Below are 18,246 nucleotides of genomic sequence, written 5' to 3' on the forward strand. Positions count from 1 at the left end.
ATTATTGTATCATTACAGAGAAATGTTTAAGTAAATGATTGTCCCTTCATATTATACAAGATTGTACACCCATTAAATTCATTGAGGTAGATCAATACTCTACTGCATCCCAGAGTGCTCATGATTTGTGGAGGGACATTGAGAGAAGTTATGGAAGAATAATAATCATGTTGCTGAAAATTTAATTGATTATTCCTAAAGAGTAGGATTTGAAGAAGGAGAGGGTATAAATGACATCTTTAAACTCTTTTCATTTCCAGAACTTAGGGAGTTCCTTTTTCCTCCCTTCATCCTCTCCTCCCCTCCTCTCCCTTACTCTCTCTTTCCTTCTCTTCCCCTTTCCTTTCTTCCCTTTTAATCTTACCTATATATTTGAAGTTGATTGTGTTATAGTGTGTCCAGAATTTCTATTAGTCTAAAGTAAAGGGAGTTTATCTTAGTTCAGTTCCCTGGTTGCTTGAAAATAGAAGAAAACCCCTGTCCAGATCTGCATTACCAGAGGATGATGTGGACTCTATTGAAAGGCAGAGGTAGAGCACATGGCAATAATCACTTAAAATGTTAGGTAAAAGTAATATTTTTCTGCTAATGCAAAAATAATGGAATTTTAATGAGTTTCTGATTTAATGAATAAAAACAATGGCATCAATTTATAAATAAGTAATGTTCTGATTCCTGGAAGTTGATGTCATCTTTAATTTCTGAGTTTTCTTAGTAGTTTATGAATGAATAAAAACCATGTCCTGATTTTTTTCTCCAAATCTTTTAGGGCTTGGGGAGCTGTAATTCAGCCCCTCCTAGTATTGGTTTATTTCTTCTTTTTTCATTTTTTTAATTTAAAAATCAATTTTATTCATACATATTAATAAAGAATATAATTCATCCAAACTGCACAACCAATGTAATTTGGTATAATCACATAGCTTTACATTCATCACTTCAATAATTATTAGATCATTTCATTATTTCAATAATAATAATAATAATAGACCAGACAAACAAATAAACAAGAAAATTCTTCACTTCTCAATCTCTCTGTGCTCCCCCTGCTGTACATAACTGCTATTTCTGGCTATTCTTGCACAATTATTTATTTATTAAGCAATTTTGTTGAGATATATTCACATACCATATGATCTATCCGAAGTTTACAATCAGCGGCTATTAGTATAATCACAATGTTGTGCATTTATCACCACAAAAAATTTTAGAACAATTTCATTACTCTGAAAAGAAAAACTCCATACCACCTACCAGTCCTTCCCCAGCCCTATACAACCACTAATCTAATTTCATTTTTATAAACTGACTTATATTTACATTTCTTATAAATGGAATTATACAATATGTACTACTTGGTATAATGGTTTTTTATCTGATATTAACATCTTGTAGTATTAACATACGTTTGTTCAGTTTCAAAGAAAGTCTTATATATGCAATTTAAACCATATTCATATTTCACGTGCAGTTTTACTATGCTATACAGTTCATGTTACATGTTTTAGCTTTTCTATTAGTAATATGCATCACTGTAGACTTTCCTTTTACACCTCTTTCATACCCGCATAATAGCTCTGCTAGTTACAAGTATTATGATGGGCTTTAACCTTTTCTATTCATTTCCAAGGATTAGTACATACCTTTTTACTAATTCTGCACAAGTTAACTCTCAGCTTTCCATTCTCTAACCTCATTCTATTTTCTGGTGGCCCATATTCAAATTATTAACTCCATGTGATTACACAATATATTAGTTCATAGTGGTGCTATCAAATAGAATTTGTCCTTTTGTGTCTGGATTGCTTCACTCAACATGGCCTCCAGGTTCATTCATGCTCTCATGTTTTATGACTTCCTTTCTTCTTGTAGCTGCATAATAGTCTATTGGGTGAATACACCAGTTTGTTTATCCTCTCATTGGATTATGGACACCTGGGTTGTTTCCAACTTTTGGCAATCGTGAATAACACCACTATGTACATCAGATGTCTGTTCATGTCACTGTTTTCAGTTCTTCTGGTTATATACCCAGTAGTGGTATTGCTGGCTCACGTGGAAAATGTATAATTCAAGTTCTTTAGGAACTGCCAAACAGTCCTCCATAGTGGTTATACTATTCTACATTCCCACCAATAGTGAATAAGCATTCCTCTCTCTCCACATCCTCTCCAGCACTTGTAGTTCTCTGTCTTTTTAATAGTGACCATTTTAATAGGTATGAAATGATACCTCATTATAGCTTTGATTTGCATATCTCTAATTGCTAATGAAGTTGACCATTTTTTCATGTGTTATTTTGCTATTTGTATCTCTTTGGACAAACATCTATTCAAGTCTTTTGCCCATTTTTAAACCAAGTCATTTGTCTTTTTATTGTTGAGTTGTGGCATCTCTTTATATATCATGGGTATTAAACCCTTATGGTGGGAAGCAGATAGGGCTCAAGTAATTGTGCTCCTCCCTACCACATGGGAGGTCCCTCATTCAATTCCCAGTGCCTCCTAACGAAGACAGTGAGCTGGCACAATGGGCAGGCACAGCAAGCTGATGTAACAAGATGATGCAATAAGAGACACAAGAAGAAAAACATAATGAGAGACATAAAGCAGGGAGTGGAGGTTCCCAGTACCTCCTGAGAGAATAATAAGCAAGACAGCAAGCTGATGCAATGGGCAGGTGTGGTAAGCTGGCACAATAAGATGATGCAACAGAAGACAAAAGAACATAAAGCATAATGAGAGATACAACAAAGCAGGGAACTGAGATGGCTCAAGTGGTTAGGCACCTCCCTCCCACATTGGATGTCCCAGGTTTGGTTCCCATGCCTCCTAAAAAACAAAGGAAGACAAACAGACACAGCAAGTGCAAACAACGGGGTGGGGGTGGGGGGAAGGGATGAAAAGAAATAAAAAATAAATCTTTAAAATAAAAAACCCTTATTGGATATGTGTATTCAAAATATTTTCTTCCATTGAGTCAGCTGCCTTTTCACCCTTTTGACGAGGTCCTTTAAGGTGGTAAAGTGTTTAATTTTGAGTCGATCTCATTTATCTATTTTTAATTTTGTTGCTTGTGTTTTGGGTGTAAGTTCTAAGAAACCTCCACCTACCACAATGTCTTTAAGATGTTTGTCTACACTTTCTTCTACTAGTTTTATGGTTCTGGCTTTTATATTTAGGTCTTTGACCTGCTTTGAATTGATTCTTGTATAGGGAGTGAGATAGGATCCCTCTTTCATTCTTTTGGTTATGGGTATCCAATTCTCCTAGCACCAATTGTTGAAGAGACTGTTTTTCCCTGTTAACATGGCTTTCATAGGTTTTTTGAAAACCAGTTGGCTGTAGAGGTAAGGGTTTATTTCTGCACTCCCAATACTATTCCACTGATTGATGTGTCTGTATTTATGCCAATACCATGCTGTTTTGACCACTGTAACTTTATGAAATGTTTCAAGTTCAGGTAGTGAAATTCTTCCCACATTGTTCTTCCTCTGTAGAATACTTTTGGCTATTTGGGTGTGCTTTCCCATTCAGAGGTGTTAGGTAATTGCCATTTCTATTTTTGTAAAGTAGGCTGTTGGAATTTAGAATGGTATTGCATTGAATCTTTAAGTCAGTTTGAGTAGGACTGACATACTCACGATATTTAATGACCCAATCCATGAACACAGAATGTCTTTCCATTTGTTTGGGTCTTTGTTGATTTCTTTTAGTATTGTTTTGTAGTTTTCTCTGTATGTAAGTCCTGTACTTCTTTGTTTAAATTTATTCCCAGGTATTTGAGTCTTTTTATTGCTATTGTAAGAGGAATTTCCCCCTGATTTTCTCCTCAGATTATTCAATAGAAAGGTACAAAAATATTACTGATTTTACATGTTGATCTCGTTCCCTGCCACTTTGCTGAATTTGTTTATCAGTTCATGTAGCTTTAGTGTAGACATTTCAGTATTTTCTAAATATAGGATCATGTCATCTACAAATAATGATAGTTTACTTCCTCTTTTCCTTTTCAATGCCTTCTTTTTTTTTTTTTTTTTGGTATTGTTCTTGTCTAATTGCTCTAGCTAGAACTTCTTGTATAATGTTGAATAACAATGGTGACAGTGGGTATCCTTGTCTTGTTACTGATCTTACAGGGAAAGTGTTCAACCTTTCCCTACTGAGTATGATGTTGGCTGTAGGATTTTCATATATGCTTTCTATCATTTTAGGAATTTTCCTTCTATTCCTATCTTTTGAAGTGGTTTTATCAAGAAAGGATGCTGGATTTTGTCAGATGCCTTGATCACACAATCATGTGTTTTTTTCCCCTTCCATTTGTTAATGTGGTATATTACATTGATTGATTTTCTTATGTTGAACTGCCTTTGCATACCAGGAATAAATCCCATTTGGTCATGATGTACTAGTCTTGAAATGCTGTTGCAGGTATGTTTTTGAGAATTTTCCCTCTGAGTTCATTAGAGATATTGGTTTGTAAGTTTCTTTTCTTGTTATCTGGCTTTGTGAATAGGCTTCATAAAATGTGTTGGGTAATTTTCCCTCCTCTTTAATTTTTTGGAAGAGTTTAAACAGGATTGGTGTTAATTCTTTTCAGAATGCTTGGTAGAATTCACCTGTGACGCCATCTGGTCCTGAACTTTTCTTTATTGGAAGATTTTGATGACTGATCAATCTCTTTAAATGTGATTGATTTGTTAAGTGCTTGTATATCTTGTAGTGTCAGTGTAGGTTGTTTGTGAAATTTCTGAAATTTGTCCATTTCATCTAGATTGTCAGTTTGTTGGCATATAGTTTCTCATAATATCCTCTTATGAACATTTTTATTTTTGTGGGGTCAATCAGAACTTCACCTCTTTCATTTCTGCTTTTATTTATTTGCATCTTCTCTCTTTTTTTCTTTGTTAGTTTAGCTAGGGGTTTGTCAATTTTATTAATCTTCTCAAAGAACCAGCTTTTGGTTTTGTTGATTTTCACTTTTTTTTTTTTTTGCTCTCAATTTCATTTATTTCTGCCCTAATCTTTATTATTTTTTTTCCCCTTCTGCTTGCTTTGAGAAAGGTTTGATCTTCTATTTCTGGTTTCTCCAGTTGTTCAATTAGATGGTTGATTTTAGATCTTTCTTCTTTTTTCATATAGGCATTTAGGACTCTAAATTTCCCTCTCAGGGCTGCCTTCACTGTATCCCATAAGTTTTGATAAGGTGTGTTCTTGTTTTCATTTGTCTCAATATATTTACTAATTTCACTTAGAATTTCTTCTTTGATCCAGTGATTATGTAGGAGTGTGTTGTTCCGCCTCCACACATTTGTACAGTTACCTCTTTCCAATCTATTATTGATTTCCAGTTTCATTCCATAATTATCTGAGAAGGTGTTTTGTCTAATTTCAATCTTTTTATATTTATTGAGAGCTGTATTGTGATCTAATAATGTGGTCTATCCTGGAGAAAGATCCATGAGTATTTGAGAAGAATGTATAATCCACTGAATTTGGGTGCAACGTTCTGTATATGCCTGTTAGGTTTAGTTTGGCTATCATATTGTTCAAATTCCCTGTTTCTGTATTATCTTCTATCTAGTTGTTTTAACTAATAAAATGACTGGTGTGTGTTGAAGTCTCAACTATTGTTGTAAAGATGTGTATTTCTCCTTTCAGTTTTGCCAGAGTTTGCCTCATGTATTTTGGGGCACCCTGGTTAAGTGCATATTTATGACTGTTACTTCTTCCTGGTGGATTGTCTCTTTTATTAATATATAATGGTCTTTCATATCATTCATAAGTTTCTTGCATCTCAAGTCTTTTATGTCCAATATTCATATAGCTATCCTTGCGCTTTTTTGGTTATTATTTGCTTGGAGCATCTTTTCCTAGTCTTTCACTTTCAGCCAGTTTGTATCCTTGGGTCTAAGGTGAGATCTTGTGGGCAGCATTTGGATGGCTCTCAATTTTTCTTGTTTTTGTTTTGTTTTCCATTCAGTCAGCCTATATAATTTGATTGGGAAGTTTAATCCATTCACATTCAGTGATGTTACTATAAATGCATTATTTACTTCCACCATTTTATTCTTTGGTTTTCGTATGTCATATCTTATTTCATCTGTCTTTTTACTCCTTTGGCTATCCTTTCTGCTTTTCTCTCTTCTATACTGTCCTCCAAGTCTCTCTCTCCTGTCTTTTTCTTTCAGGCTGTAAATCTTCCTTTATGATCTGCAAAGGTGTATTCTTTTTTTACGAACTCTCTTAGTTTCTGTTTGTGAATATTTTTAACTCACCTTCATATTTTGTTGGATAAAGAAATCTTGGCTGGCAGTTTTTCTCTTTCAGTGTCCTAATTGTATCATACCATTGTCTACTCTTCTCCATGGTTTCCGATGAGAAATCTGCACTAAGTCTTACTGGGCGTCCCTTGTATGTGATGGTTTGTTTCTCCCTTGCTGCTCTCAGAATCTTTTCTTTATCTTTGACATTTATCATTCTGAGTATTACGTGTCTAAGAGTAGGTCTATTCACATTTATTCTGATTGGGTTATGACGCACTTCTTGGATATATAAATTCATTTCTTTTGTGAGAGTTGGGAAATTTTTGGCTAGTTTTTCCTCAATTACTTTTTCTGCCCCTTTTCATTTCTGTTCTCTTTCTGATACTCCCATGACATGTATGTTGTTTTATTTCATGTTATCATTCAACTCCCTGAACCCTGTTCAATTTTTTCCATTCTTTCCTCACTTAGTTCTTTTTTCTCTCCAATTTCAGCTGTTCTGTATCACTTATTCTTTCTTTTATCATTTTGAATCTGGTGTTGTATGCCTCTAATGTGTTTTTTATCTCACCTATTGTGTGTCTGTCATTCCCATGAGCTCTGTCACTTTTCTATTCAGGTTTTCAAATTCTTTCTTGTGCCCACTCAGTGTCTTCCTGATGTCCTTTATCTTTCCAGCCATAATTGTCTTTCAACTGTTTATAATTTGACTGGAAATTTTCTTACATTTCAGTAATTAGTTGTCTCAAATCCTGTGTCTCTTTTGGGATTTTGATGTATTCCTTTCCTTGGGCCATTTCTTCCATTTTCTTAGCATTGGTTGTAATTTTTTGCTGATGTCCAAGCATCTGATTAGGATGGTGAAATTACTCAGATGTTAAATTTCTCTCTCTTTCATAGGCATTTAATAGCCAGAGGCTGTGTTTACTGCTGTTCTTGGACTCCTGAATCAGCCTGTTCTGGGTCTTTAGGCTTGTCCTTGTTAGTTGCTCAGATCTGGGCCCTGGACCCAGCAATGTGTTGTAGATCTGCTTCCTAGGACCTTGGGGAGGGAGGCCGTAAAGGCTGGGAAAATCCTCTATTAGTTATTTACTTTTAATTTCCTAATGTGTATTTCCTTGGTCCACCAGCAGATAGTGCTCTTTGGCAGCCCTCTCAGTTCAATGCCCGGTCACAGCGTGTTTGGTGCTTCACCGACTAGATCAATATGATAGAGGGTCCTGCCTGGAGGCAAAGTTCCTCGTAATTCAAACTTTCTCAGAGGTAGTTCTCCAAGTTTTGCTGGCAGCCCCCTCCCTTTTCCTGAGTATGAAATAATTACACTCCCCCCTGTGTCCTCAACAACCTGTCTCAGTCAGTAGAGAGGGAGATTGAGAGTGCTGGATCTCTTTAGTCCCGTGTTGGCCCCCAAAGTAAACAATGTTCCCCCTGTCCCCCTGTCCTGGCCTGAAAGGGCTCATGGGTCACAGCACACCAAATCTGTGGGTCAAAAGCAGAGTTAGCCTTAGGTTGTGCCCCTCTTTCTTGACTTTCTGGGGCCTCTTTGTCTGTAGCCACTGGCCCCAAAGCCTGAGAGTTCCAAAATGCCTATATGGATGCGGGAAGGATGCTGGCAGTTGCAACTGCAGTTTTTAATTCAGAGTTGTGCCATCACAATTCTTTTCCTTTGATCCTCTCTCTTCTTGGTGGTGTCCAGGCTTCCCCTCATGTCTTAAACCCTAGAAGATTTTTTTCCAGGCCATTTCTGCCTGTCCTCAAGCTATTTTTTTGGGAAAGAAGAGAGTCCTGTGTCTTTCTAGTCTGCCATCTTCCCAGAAGTCTGAACAAGGTCTTCTTAAACAGAATCAGCAAAGATCTCCTTCCTAAAGAAAGATGAACCTGAAGTAGAGCTCTATTAATGAAGCATTTTAAATAGATCAGAAGGATCCCACATTAAAACCCTGAAGTGCATGGAGACGTTGTCAAACTAACCAAGTGGGGTGACTCAGAAGATTAAGAAGTTACTTGCTTCTGTAGCTTGGTTGCATATGTTTCTAAATATTTATTTCAGGTTATTTTTAAGAGTGAATGCATTTTATACAGCATTTAGTAGACTTTTTCTATCAATTATGATATGAATAACCTAAATTTTGTTTTAATGTATAGTCATTTTATCACTATACTTATACTTTCACTAGTGGTAATATATTTGAAATGTATCCTAATGTATTTTCTGTGCTTTGAAATCTGACTTTTCCTTAATATTTCTTCTGCCTCTTTCCCAATCTGCTTGCCCCATGTCTTAGTTTGCTACAGGGCTGCTGATACAAAGTCTCAGAAATGTGTTGGCTTTTATGAAGACAGTTTATTTGGGATAAAAGCTTACAGTTATGAGGCTGTGAAATCAAGGCACCAGCTGAGAGGCTTTCTGACCAAAGTCAGCTACAGTCATCCTGCTGTTTTGCCATGTGGGTTATCAAGCATATGACAGGGCTTGTGTCCTCAGCTTTGAGCTGCTCTGGGGCCCCTCTGGGGCTTCTTTCTGGCCTCTGTGCTCTGCTGGTTCCAGACTCCAGGACCTCTCTCAGCTTCTTGCAGCTTCTGTTTTCTTGAAGTCCTCTCTCACACATGGCAGGATCAATATGGCAGGTTCCCTTCTGTCTGTGTCTTTCTCGGTGACTCCATTTATATCAGACCCAGCAAGACGGTGAAGACTCGACCTGATTCATACCTCACTTACTCACATTGAGTCAATCAAAAGCAGTCTAATCAAGTGATCTAAAGTGAATCTACATGGAGGTGAAGAAGGTCAAACACCACACCAGAGAGCCAAGAGTGCCTACAACTGAAAGCAGGAGAATTGATGCAGCATCCATGTGGATTCTAAGCCTCCTCTTGATATAGATGTGGAGTGGACACAACCATTCTAAGGTCCACAGGATGGAGGAATAAAGTATGGATTAGAATGGACTTACTGATATTCTATTCATGAACTATTGTGATTAGTAATCGAAGAAAACGTAGCATTGATTTGGAGAAAGTGGCCATGGTAGCTGCTGAGGGTAGGGAGTGGGAAGAAGAGATATGATGTGGGGGCATTTTCAGGACTTGGAGCTGTCCTGGGTGGTACTGCAGGGACAGTTACCAGACATTGCATGTCCTCCCATGGCCCGCTGGGTGGACTGAGGGAGAGTGTAAACTTATAATGTGGACCATTAACCATGTGATGCAGCAGTGCTCAGAGATGTATTCACCAAGTGCAATGAATGTCCCATGATGATGGAGGAGATTGTTGTTATGGGAGGAGTGGGGTAAGGGGGGTGGGGGGTATATGGGGACCTCATATTTTTTGAATGTAACATTTAAAAAAAAAGACAAAAAATAAAATAAATAACCCATCCCAGGGAGCAGATGTAGCTCAGTTGTTGAGCACCTGCTCCCCCTATATGAGGTCCAGGGTTCAATTCCTAGTACCTCCTAATAAATAAAAAAAAATAAATAACCCATTCCCCTCCAAAAAAAATAAATAAATGAAGTGAGTCTAATGCCATCAAAGGGTACCACACCCACAGGAATAGATTACTTTAATAACATAATCTTTTTTGGGGATTCATCAAATTCAAACTATCACACCCTACAAAGGTGAGTGCTACATAGAAACAAGAGAAGAATAATAGCTGTATTTTCTTTTTTTCTCTCTTTTTATTTTTTTAATATTACATTAAAAAAATATGAGGTCCCCATATACCCCTCACCCCCCTCACCCCACTCCTCCCTCCATAACAACAACCTCCTCCATCATCATGTGACATGGCATTTGGTGAATACATCTCTGAGCACCGCTGCACCTCATGGTCAATGGTCCACACCATAGCCCACACTCTCCCACAGTCCACCCAGTAGCCTTGCTGGTTCTGATTAGCATGAAGTAGCAGGAAGAGAGAAAAGGGAAGATACAGGATAGCAGTTTAGCCTCCCCCCTGGTGAAACCTTGGGGGAGAGCATTGGGATTCCCAGATGAAGCCAAAAGTGGAGTCTTGCTCCTAAACTTTCAGGGTGTTGCCTGGGAGATAATGTCTATTAGACATCATATGTTATGCCAGCGCTATAACAAGCAATTCATATTCCTGATTTTATTGTGGGCCAAAGGTTAGATGGAGTGGACTCTATAAATAGTCAATCAAGATGCTAGACTCCTCCTATTTAATGGTGTTTTCTTTTTTTAATATAGTTTGCTTTTTTGTTTTTGTTTTTATTTATTTCTCTCCCCCCCTCCCCCGTTGTCTGTTCTTTGTGTCCATTCGCTGTGTGTTCTTCTATGTCCAATGACATTCTTATCCTGTGGCACCAGGAAACTGTGTTGCTTTTTTTGTTGCATCATCTCGCTGCATCAGCTCTCCATGTGTGTGGCACCACTCCTGGGTGGGCTGTGCTTTTTTCACGCGGGGTGGCTCTCCTTGCGCTTGGGGCACCCTTATGTGGGGGACACCCCTGCATGGCACGGCACTCCTTGTGCGAGCTCACCACGCGGGTCAGGAAGCCCTGGGGATCTAACCCTGGACCTTCCTTATCAATTGAGTCACTCTCGCTTCATTCTTTCTTGCTTTTCACAACGTGAGAAGAGGCTGGGACTAAACATCACCAGACCGTCAGCAGAGATCTGACCATTGAGAGTTTCACTGGAATTAACCCGACAGGCAGTTGGTTGGGGGGTGCCGCTGCGGAACATTGACCTCAGACCTTCCTTTGCTGAGCACCCACTGCCGGCAGAGGGTGCCCCAACTGGCCGTACTTGAGCAACTGGCGCCTCAGCCGGGAGTGAGGCGCCGCAGGTTTCAGCCTCCCGGCCTTGGGCCGCCTTCTTAGCAAGAACCCGCGCTTCAGCTGGTCTGACTGCTGCAGGGAGGCACTGCCACCTCCTTGGGACCAACTTGTGTAAATAGTTAAATCTTCATTTTTGCGGTGTTGTGTAACTAGTGAATAGTAAATGGTGTTGTGTAAACAGTGAACATCTTCCTTTTCCGCAGTCCAGATAGCTGACTTTGCCGCGGCTTGCCCAAGACACTTTTCTTGCATAATGACAGTAGAATCTTTCATTTTCTGAACTTCTCCCTCGTTTTTTTATTCTTTTTTTTTTTTTTTTTTTTAAAGATTTATTTATTTATTTAATTTCCCCCCTTCCCCTGGTTGTCTGTTCTTGGTGTCTATTTGCTGCGTCTTGTTTCTTTGTCCACTTCTGTTGTCGTCAGCGGCAGGGGAAGTGTGGGCGGCGCCATTCCTGGGCAGGCTGCTCTTTCTTTTCATGCTAGGCGGCTTTCCTCAGGGGGCGCACTCCTTGCGCGTGGGGCTCCCCCACGCGGGGGACACCCTTGCGTGGCACGGCACTCCTTGCGCACATCAGCACTGCGCATGGCCAGCTCCACACGGGTCAAGGAGGCCCGGGGTTTGAACCGCGGACCTCCCATATGGTAGACAGACGCCCTAACCACTGGGCCAAAGTCCGTTTCCCGATTGTTTTTTTATTCTTAACTTCCTTATATAATGGTTCAAAAAGAGTTACTTTACAAAATTATCCATTAATGAAGAAATTTGACGGCTCCAAATCAGAGTATATAATGGTATTTAGAGATTTAGGATTGCTTTTTGGTGGGAAACACAGGTTTGGTGACAAGGGAAACCCATGTATAGTCGGGACACAAATATACAAACTGCTGAGAACTTCCAGTCAGATGACCTGGGGACACGGCCAGTGACCAGCTGAAATTTATCGAACCCCAGGGAAATGGAAAATATGCCTCTATTTACATATTTTCATTAATTTTTTTACTGTTCAATTTTTCCCACAACTTTTAAGTAGCTGGAAAAAACTTAAAATTTGAAAAGTAGGTGTATTAAGATATTTTTAATGTAATATTATTACAAAGTCAATAAAAAAAAATAAATTAAAAAAAAAAAAAGATAATCTTCTTTTAAATTTAAATATTTATACTCAAACTAGAAATCATAATTTTTACTTTCTTTGTTTTAATGAAAGGAAACTAATCAATAGTTTTTTTCAAAATATACTTATCTTGTTTCCAGAATTATCTTTGCTCCTTAATCATATCCTGGGCTACAAGCATTTTTTAATGTCATTATCATATTTTTCCAATTTATTAATTCATTAAGCTAGACCATATCCAGTTTTCCTTTGATTTTGTTAAGTCAATAAAACATTCTTCTATTTTTATGATATTATTGTTAATAGGGACATCCTTAATCTGACGTTTTCATGTCTATTAAACTCTTAGTTTGAAAATAGTTTAAATACTTCCACTTTAGAAAAGCATCAAGGTAAAATATGGAATTTTTAAGGTCACGAATTCTGTTTAAATTCTTCCAATCTTTGAAACATTGTTTTGAGCTTTAAATATTTCATCCTTTTAAAATTACTGCTAAAATGTATGCATGAAAAACAAAACAAAGGGCGTTGGACTTGGCCCAGTGGTTAGGGCGTCTGTCTACCACATGGGAGGTCCACAGTTCAAACTCCCGGCCTCCTTGACCCATGTGCAGCTGGCCCATGCGTAGTGCTGATGTGTACAAGGAGTGCCCTGCCACACAGGGGTGTCCCCCGTGTAGGGGAGCCCCATGTGCAAGGAGTGCGCCCCATAAGGAGAGCCACCCAGAGTGAAAGAAAGTGCAGCATGCCCAGGAATGGTGCCGCACATGGAGAGCTGACACAACAAGATGATGCAACAAAAAGAAACACAATTTTCCTTGCCACTGATGACAACAGAAGTGGACAAAGAAGATGCAGCAAATAGACACAGAAAAACAGACAACTGGGGTGGAGGGGAAAGGGAGAGAAATAAATAAAATAGATAAATAAATCTTAAAAAAAAAAAGACAGAGGTTCTTTGTAATAAACGAATCAGTGATGATGAGTCAACTTGCCATTAAAGCATTTTTTTAAAAAAACAGATATTGAAAATCTTCATCCATCATGCAAAATAGAACCTCTAAAATATGGATCTTGCTGAATACATTTTGTCTCTATCTTGGATACGTGTTTTCCAGGGTGACCCAACTTTTTAGAGAAATGACATAAGACCCCCCAAAAGGAATATAATTTATAACAAATAATTATGCCATATGTCTTATTACTTTAAAATAAAAATGTGAAAAAAAGTGTCTACTTAAAATTATATCTCATACTATATTATTTACTTTTTTTGTTACATAAATACTATCATGTAAGCAAGGCACTAGAGCTAATTAGAAGTAATATTTAGTAGTAATTAACAGCCCTAACTAAATGTTTATCTATTCATCTGACGATGGATGTTTGTGGTTTCTACCTTTTGGTTATTGTGAAAAGTGCTGTTATAATGTATGTCAAAGTTTTTGTTTGAAGACCTGGCTTCAATTCTTTTGGGTATATGCCCAGGAGTGGAATTGTATTTATATGATAATTGAATTGCCAATTGATTCATATGGTAATTCTATGTTTAACCCATTGAGGAAATAACAAGCTGTTTTCTGGAATGGCCAAACCATTTTATATTCCCACCAGCAATGCAATGGATTCCGATTTTTCTACAATCTCATCAAACTTATTATTTTCTGTTTTTAAATTTTATTATTATTATGGTCATCCTATGGGTGTGTGGTGGTATCTCACTGTGGTTTTCATTTTCATTTCCTTAATGACTAATGATGTTGGGCAACCGATTATGGCTCAACTGATATAGCATCCACCTACCATATGGAGGGCCCAGGGTTCAATACCCAGGGCCTGCTGACCCATGTGCAGTGCTGCTGTGTGCAAGGCATGCTGTGCCACGCAGGGGTGTCCCCCATGTAGGGGAGCCCCAGGCGCAAGGAGTGTGCCCCACAAGGAGAGCTGCCTCATGTGAAAAAAGCACAGCCCGCCCAGGAGTGGCACCACACACACGGAGAGCTGATGCAGCAGGATGATGCAACAAATACAACAAAAAAGTGACATAGTTTTCTGGTGCCACCTGACAAGAATGCAAGCAGACACAGAAGAACACACAGTGAATGGACACAGAGAGCCAACAACGGTGGGAGGCAAGGGGAGGAAAGAAAGAAATAAATTAAAAACATATGTATTTTAAAAAATGACTAAGGATGTCAAGCATCTTTACTTGTGCTAGTTAGCACAATTTTTTCTTTGGAAAAAATTTCTGTTCAAGTCATTTGCCCATTTTTAATTGGGCTATTTATCTTTTTGTCATTGAGTTGTTTGCAGGTTTATTTTTTTACTATCAATTCTCTTCCCATGTTCTATATGTCTATCCTTATGCTAGTACTACACTGTTTTTATTTCTATAACTGTGTAGTAAGTGTTGAAATCAGGAAGTATGCGTCCTCCAACTTTATTTTTTCTTTTCAATATCTTTTGGTTTGGGGGGTTACTTGCAATTCCAATTCTAGGACTGCCTTTTCCATTTATATAAGAAAAGGACATTGGGATTTTGATAGAGATTACACGAATCTATACATTGCTTTAGATGATCTTTCAATCCTCCAACCCATGAATACAGGGTGTCTCTCCATTTATTTGTCTTCTTTAATTTCTTTCAACAACATTTTGAAGTTTCCAGTCTGCAGATCTTGCACCTCACTGGTTAAATTTTTTTAAAAAATTATTTTCTCTCCCCTTCTACCCCCCGCATCTGCTCTCTGTGTCCATTCACTGTGTGTTCTTCTGTGGCTGCTTGTATTCTTGTCAGTGGCACCGGGAATCTGTCTCTTTTTGTTGCACCATCTTGCTGCATCAGCTCTCCATGTGTGTGGCGCCACTCCTGGGCAGGCTGCACTTTTTTCACCTGGGATGTCTCTCCTTACGGGCACACTCCTTGCGCCTGGGGCTCCCCTACATGGGGGACACCCCTGAGTGGCACGGCTCTCCTTGACCATGGCAGCACTGCGCATGGGCCAGCTCACCACATAGACCAGGGGACCCTGGATCTCCCATGTGGTAGGCAGACGCTCTTTCAGTTGAGCCAAATCCACTTCCCTCACTGGTTAAATTTATTCTTAAGAATTTTACTCTTTAGGATATTATGACAAATGGAATTGTTCATTCTGCCACTTTCCTTGATGTAACTTGTCTTTACCCACTTTTACAGGTGTCTGAGGAAATTTAACTTCATAGACAAAATTGGCCCTTCTGTGTCATTAATTTGAACATGATGTCAGTTTTGACAACTTTGAGGAGAAACTTTTGCTTTCAAAAAACACAACTCAAAAAAACATAACCTTCTTATTCTGGTTAGTTTTCAATGTGATCTTCCATTTGCTGTTTTTTAATTTGTTAAACCAAATAAGAAAAAAATAAGTTTGGCTTTGGAATAAGAAGATGAATATGGGGATCTAAAACAAAAATTACAATTTCTGGTTAGAATTTTTTTCTCCATGTCTGTATTTATTTGTTTTTAGTGGATGGGACATCAAAATGCCCTTTCTCTTCTTTTAATTTCCTATATTCTACAGGAAATCTATATTCTAGCTGGAGATTAGTCTCTAAGCAAGCATTTGATCTACATCCAATAGATGGCATTAGAACTGCAGGTTTACATAATTTGGTTAAGGGACTCACCACTAGTAAAAGAAAGACTCCAAAGCTTAAGACTTAGAGCAGAGAGAAGTAATGCTGCTTATACTGGTGTTGTGGATTAAGCCTTGGTGCTTACGGTCTACCCTCAGACCTAACCAATTCATCTGCCTTCTTGGTTAAAGATCATGGTGGAGCCATCAGAAAGGGATAGTCCACATGGCACTCAAGTAGACCTTCCAGCTCTTTCCTTAATTGTAAATGTACTTCACTATAATTTCAAATGTAAGTCTAAAAGGTCTTAAAAAAATACATGTCAGAAGCTATGTCTTATGAGGGCAAGAGCATTATCACATCAAAAAAGCTTGCATTTGTGTTGAGAACTGTACTCAGAGCCAGCTTACAAGCTTGGCAAGAATGTCAATCCCATTGTTTTTCAGTAATATGCTTTATTTGAAAATGAGAGTTGAATCCAAGTTGATCATCACCTTATTAACACATAATTGCTGAAAATTTCTAATGATTAGTTTTGGTATAAATGGCACTAATATAGCATACTGCTTCACTTTACTTTCATTGTAAAAGCATTCAAAATTAATATTTTTTTGCATTCAAATAATACAAACAGGAATCAATATCTGTTCACTAACCTCTTGGACCTTCTTACCTGTTTATATATAAATGTAAATGTATACATATATCCATATCATTTCTCTTACATACATTAGGCTGATTAAAAGCAACAGTCTCAGAAAGATCTGGCAGTAAGCAATGAAATTAGTTAAAATTAGTGAAATATTTAATTTGAAAATTGGGCAATTAGAATTGATTTTAAATATATTGTCTTCATTTTTAAAAATTTAAGGTATATTGGCAAATTTTCTTCCATATTATTCTAATTTACACTTCCATCAGATTTGATGACAAATCTTTCTTCCATGAAAGAAATATTTATTATGTTGCTCAGGGTGGACAGCTTCCATGCCACCCTTTCCTCAGAGCCCAAGATGTGGGCATATGACCCAGGTGAAGAAATCAGAGTCCTTAGCAAGAATTGATGCTGTGTGTCTGAGAAAACTCTTTCCTCTGGGATGGCTAAGGTAGTGGAATTTGAGTCTAGGACCCCAAGCAGCCATCTTGATAAGAATATGGTAAGCGTTCATCTAAAGGATGAAGAGAAAGAGACAGCCCTAATGATATTGTCTGAGCGTCTTAGCTCCCATTGGATTTCCCTCAAAAGCCAATAGTTCTTCTTGCTGTGGTACTCCCTGCCATAGCATAATTTACTTCTCCTGTGTAGTCCATTTCCCAATGTAAGTAATTAGGTTAAAATTATTTCTTTAATGGTCATTTCCTTTGCCTTATGTAAATTTCATTAGGACAGAGAATACTCATCTCTTATTCCAAGTTCCATTCCCAAGGCCATTGAATGAATAAAAGAATGAATGCACTACACCGCACCCTTTTCTATTTAGGTTGAAGAATTAGGAGGTAGGAGAAAATTGATCTTTTTTAAATAACGGACACATCTTAATATAAACTTAATAAGTAGTATTTTTATTGAAAAGTCAAGGTGAACATATTTTGTATAAAAATAGAACACAAATAAAAACATCAAAATTAATAGATATATTGATTAAAATAATTAAATAAATAATATATATTTTATGACATGAAGTTCAGTTACAGGGCACCAGTTACATTTCTCCAGATTCTGAAAATATTTGGACACATATATTCCTGGTATTACTGATGAAAGTATGTTCAATGTGACTCAAATTATTTCATAGCTGAAGCAAAAAATAATGGCTTTTACAATGACTGAATAATTGACAGTCTGAGGTAGGATCTTCACCTTTGGGAATCAGTTTCGTTCTTACTTCCTGAGTTCTCTTGTGAGCACATTTATGAAGAGAAAGCATCTCCTGATTTCCACCCTGACAACCTCCCAGGCACAGTCACTGTGTTTCTTCTTTTGCAGGTAGACACGGATTCTCTGGAAGTATCTCCTCACAGCCAGGGTGGGGCCTTCCATTGCCAGGAAAGAATCTTCTTCTCCCATCTCCTGCAGCAAACAGGTCTCCAGGTCCTCCAGCTGTCGATGAAGTCCCGAGCGGAGTTGGTCCAGGAGGGTTGTGTTCCAAGCAGCAGAGGAGCCCTCTGTGTGGAAGAGGTAGAAGATCTGCTGGAGCATTTCATGGAGGACAGACATGGCCTGAGCTTTCTGGACCTGGCTGCCATCCATCATCTCCTGGGGGAATCTGAAGTCAGTCCTGTCCTTCAGACAAGAAAGAAGGGAGATTGTCCCCATTTGACTCAACACTGTGAAGGTCTCCTGCTTTCTCACGTCAAGGCTCTGAGGCAGGCCACAGCTAAACGAGCCGATGGGGCTTGAGAAGATCATCATCAACACCACCAGAGAAGAAACTGGAAATGCCAT

General features: G+C 38.2%; 1 protein-coding gene across 1 annotated transcript; it reads right to left on the minus strand.

Annotated features, from left to right (window-relative positions):
• Positions 1-17,682: 17,682 nt before the first annotated feature.
• On the minus strand, positions 17,683-18,246 carry LOC101428265 (interferon omega-1-like). The gene has a single exon (XM_004456077.2). It carries the CDS (start codon positions 18,244-18,246, stop codon positions 17,683-17,685), a length of 564 nt encoding a protein of 187 aa, XP_004456134.2.

The sequence above is a fragment of the Dasypus novemcinctus genome, chromosome 8 (assembly GCF_030445035.2).
Source record: "Dasypus novemcinctus isolate mDasNov1 chromosome 8, mDasNov1.1.hap2, whole genome shotgun sequence".
NCBI lineage: Eukaryota > Metazoa > Chordata > Mammalia > Cingulata > Dasypodidae > Dasypus > Dasypus novemcinctus.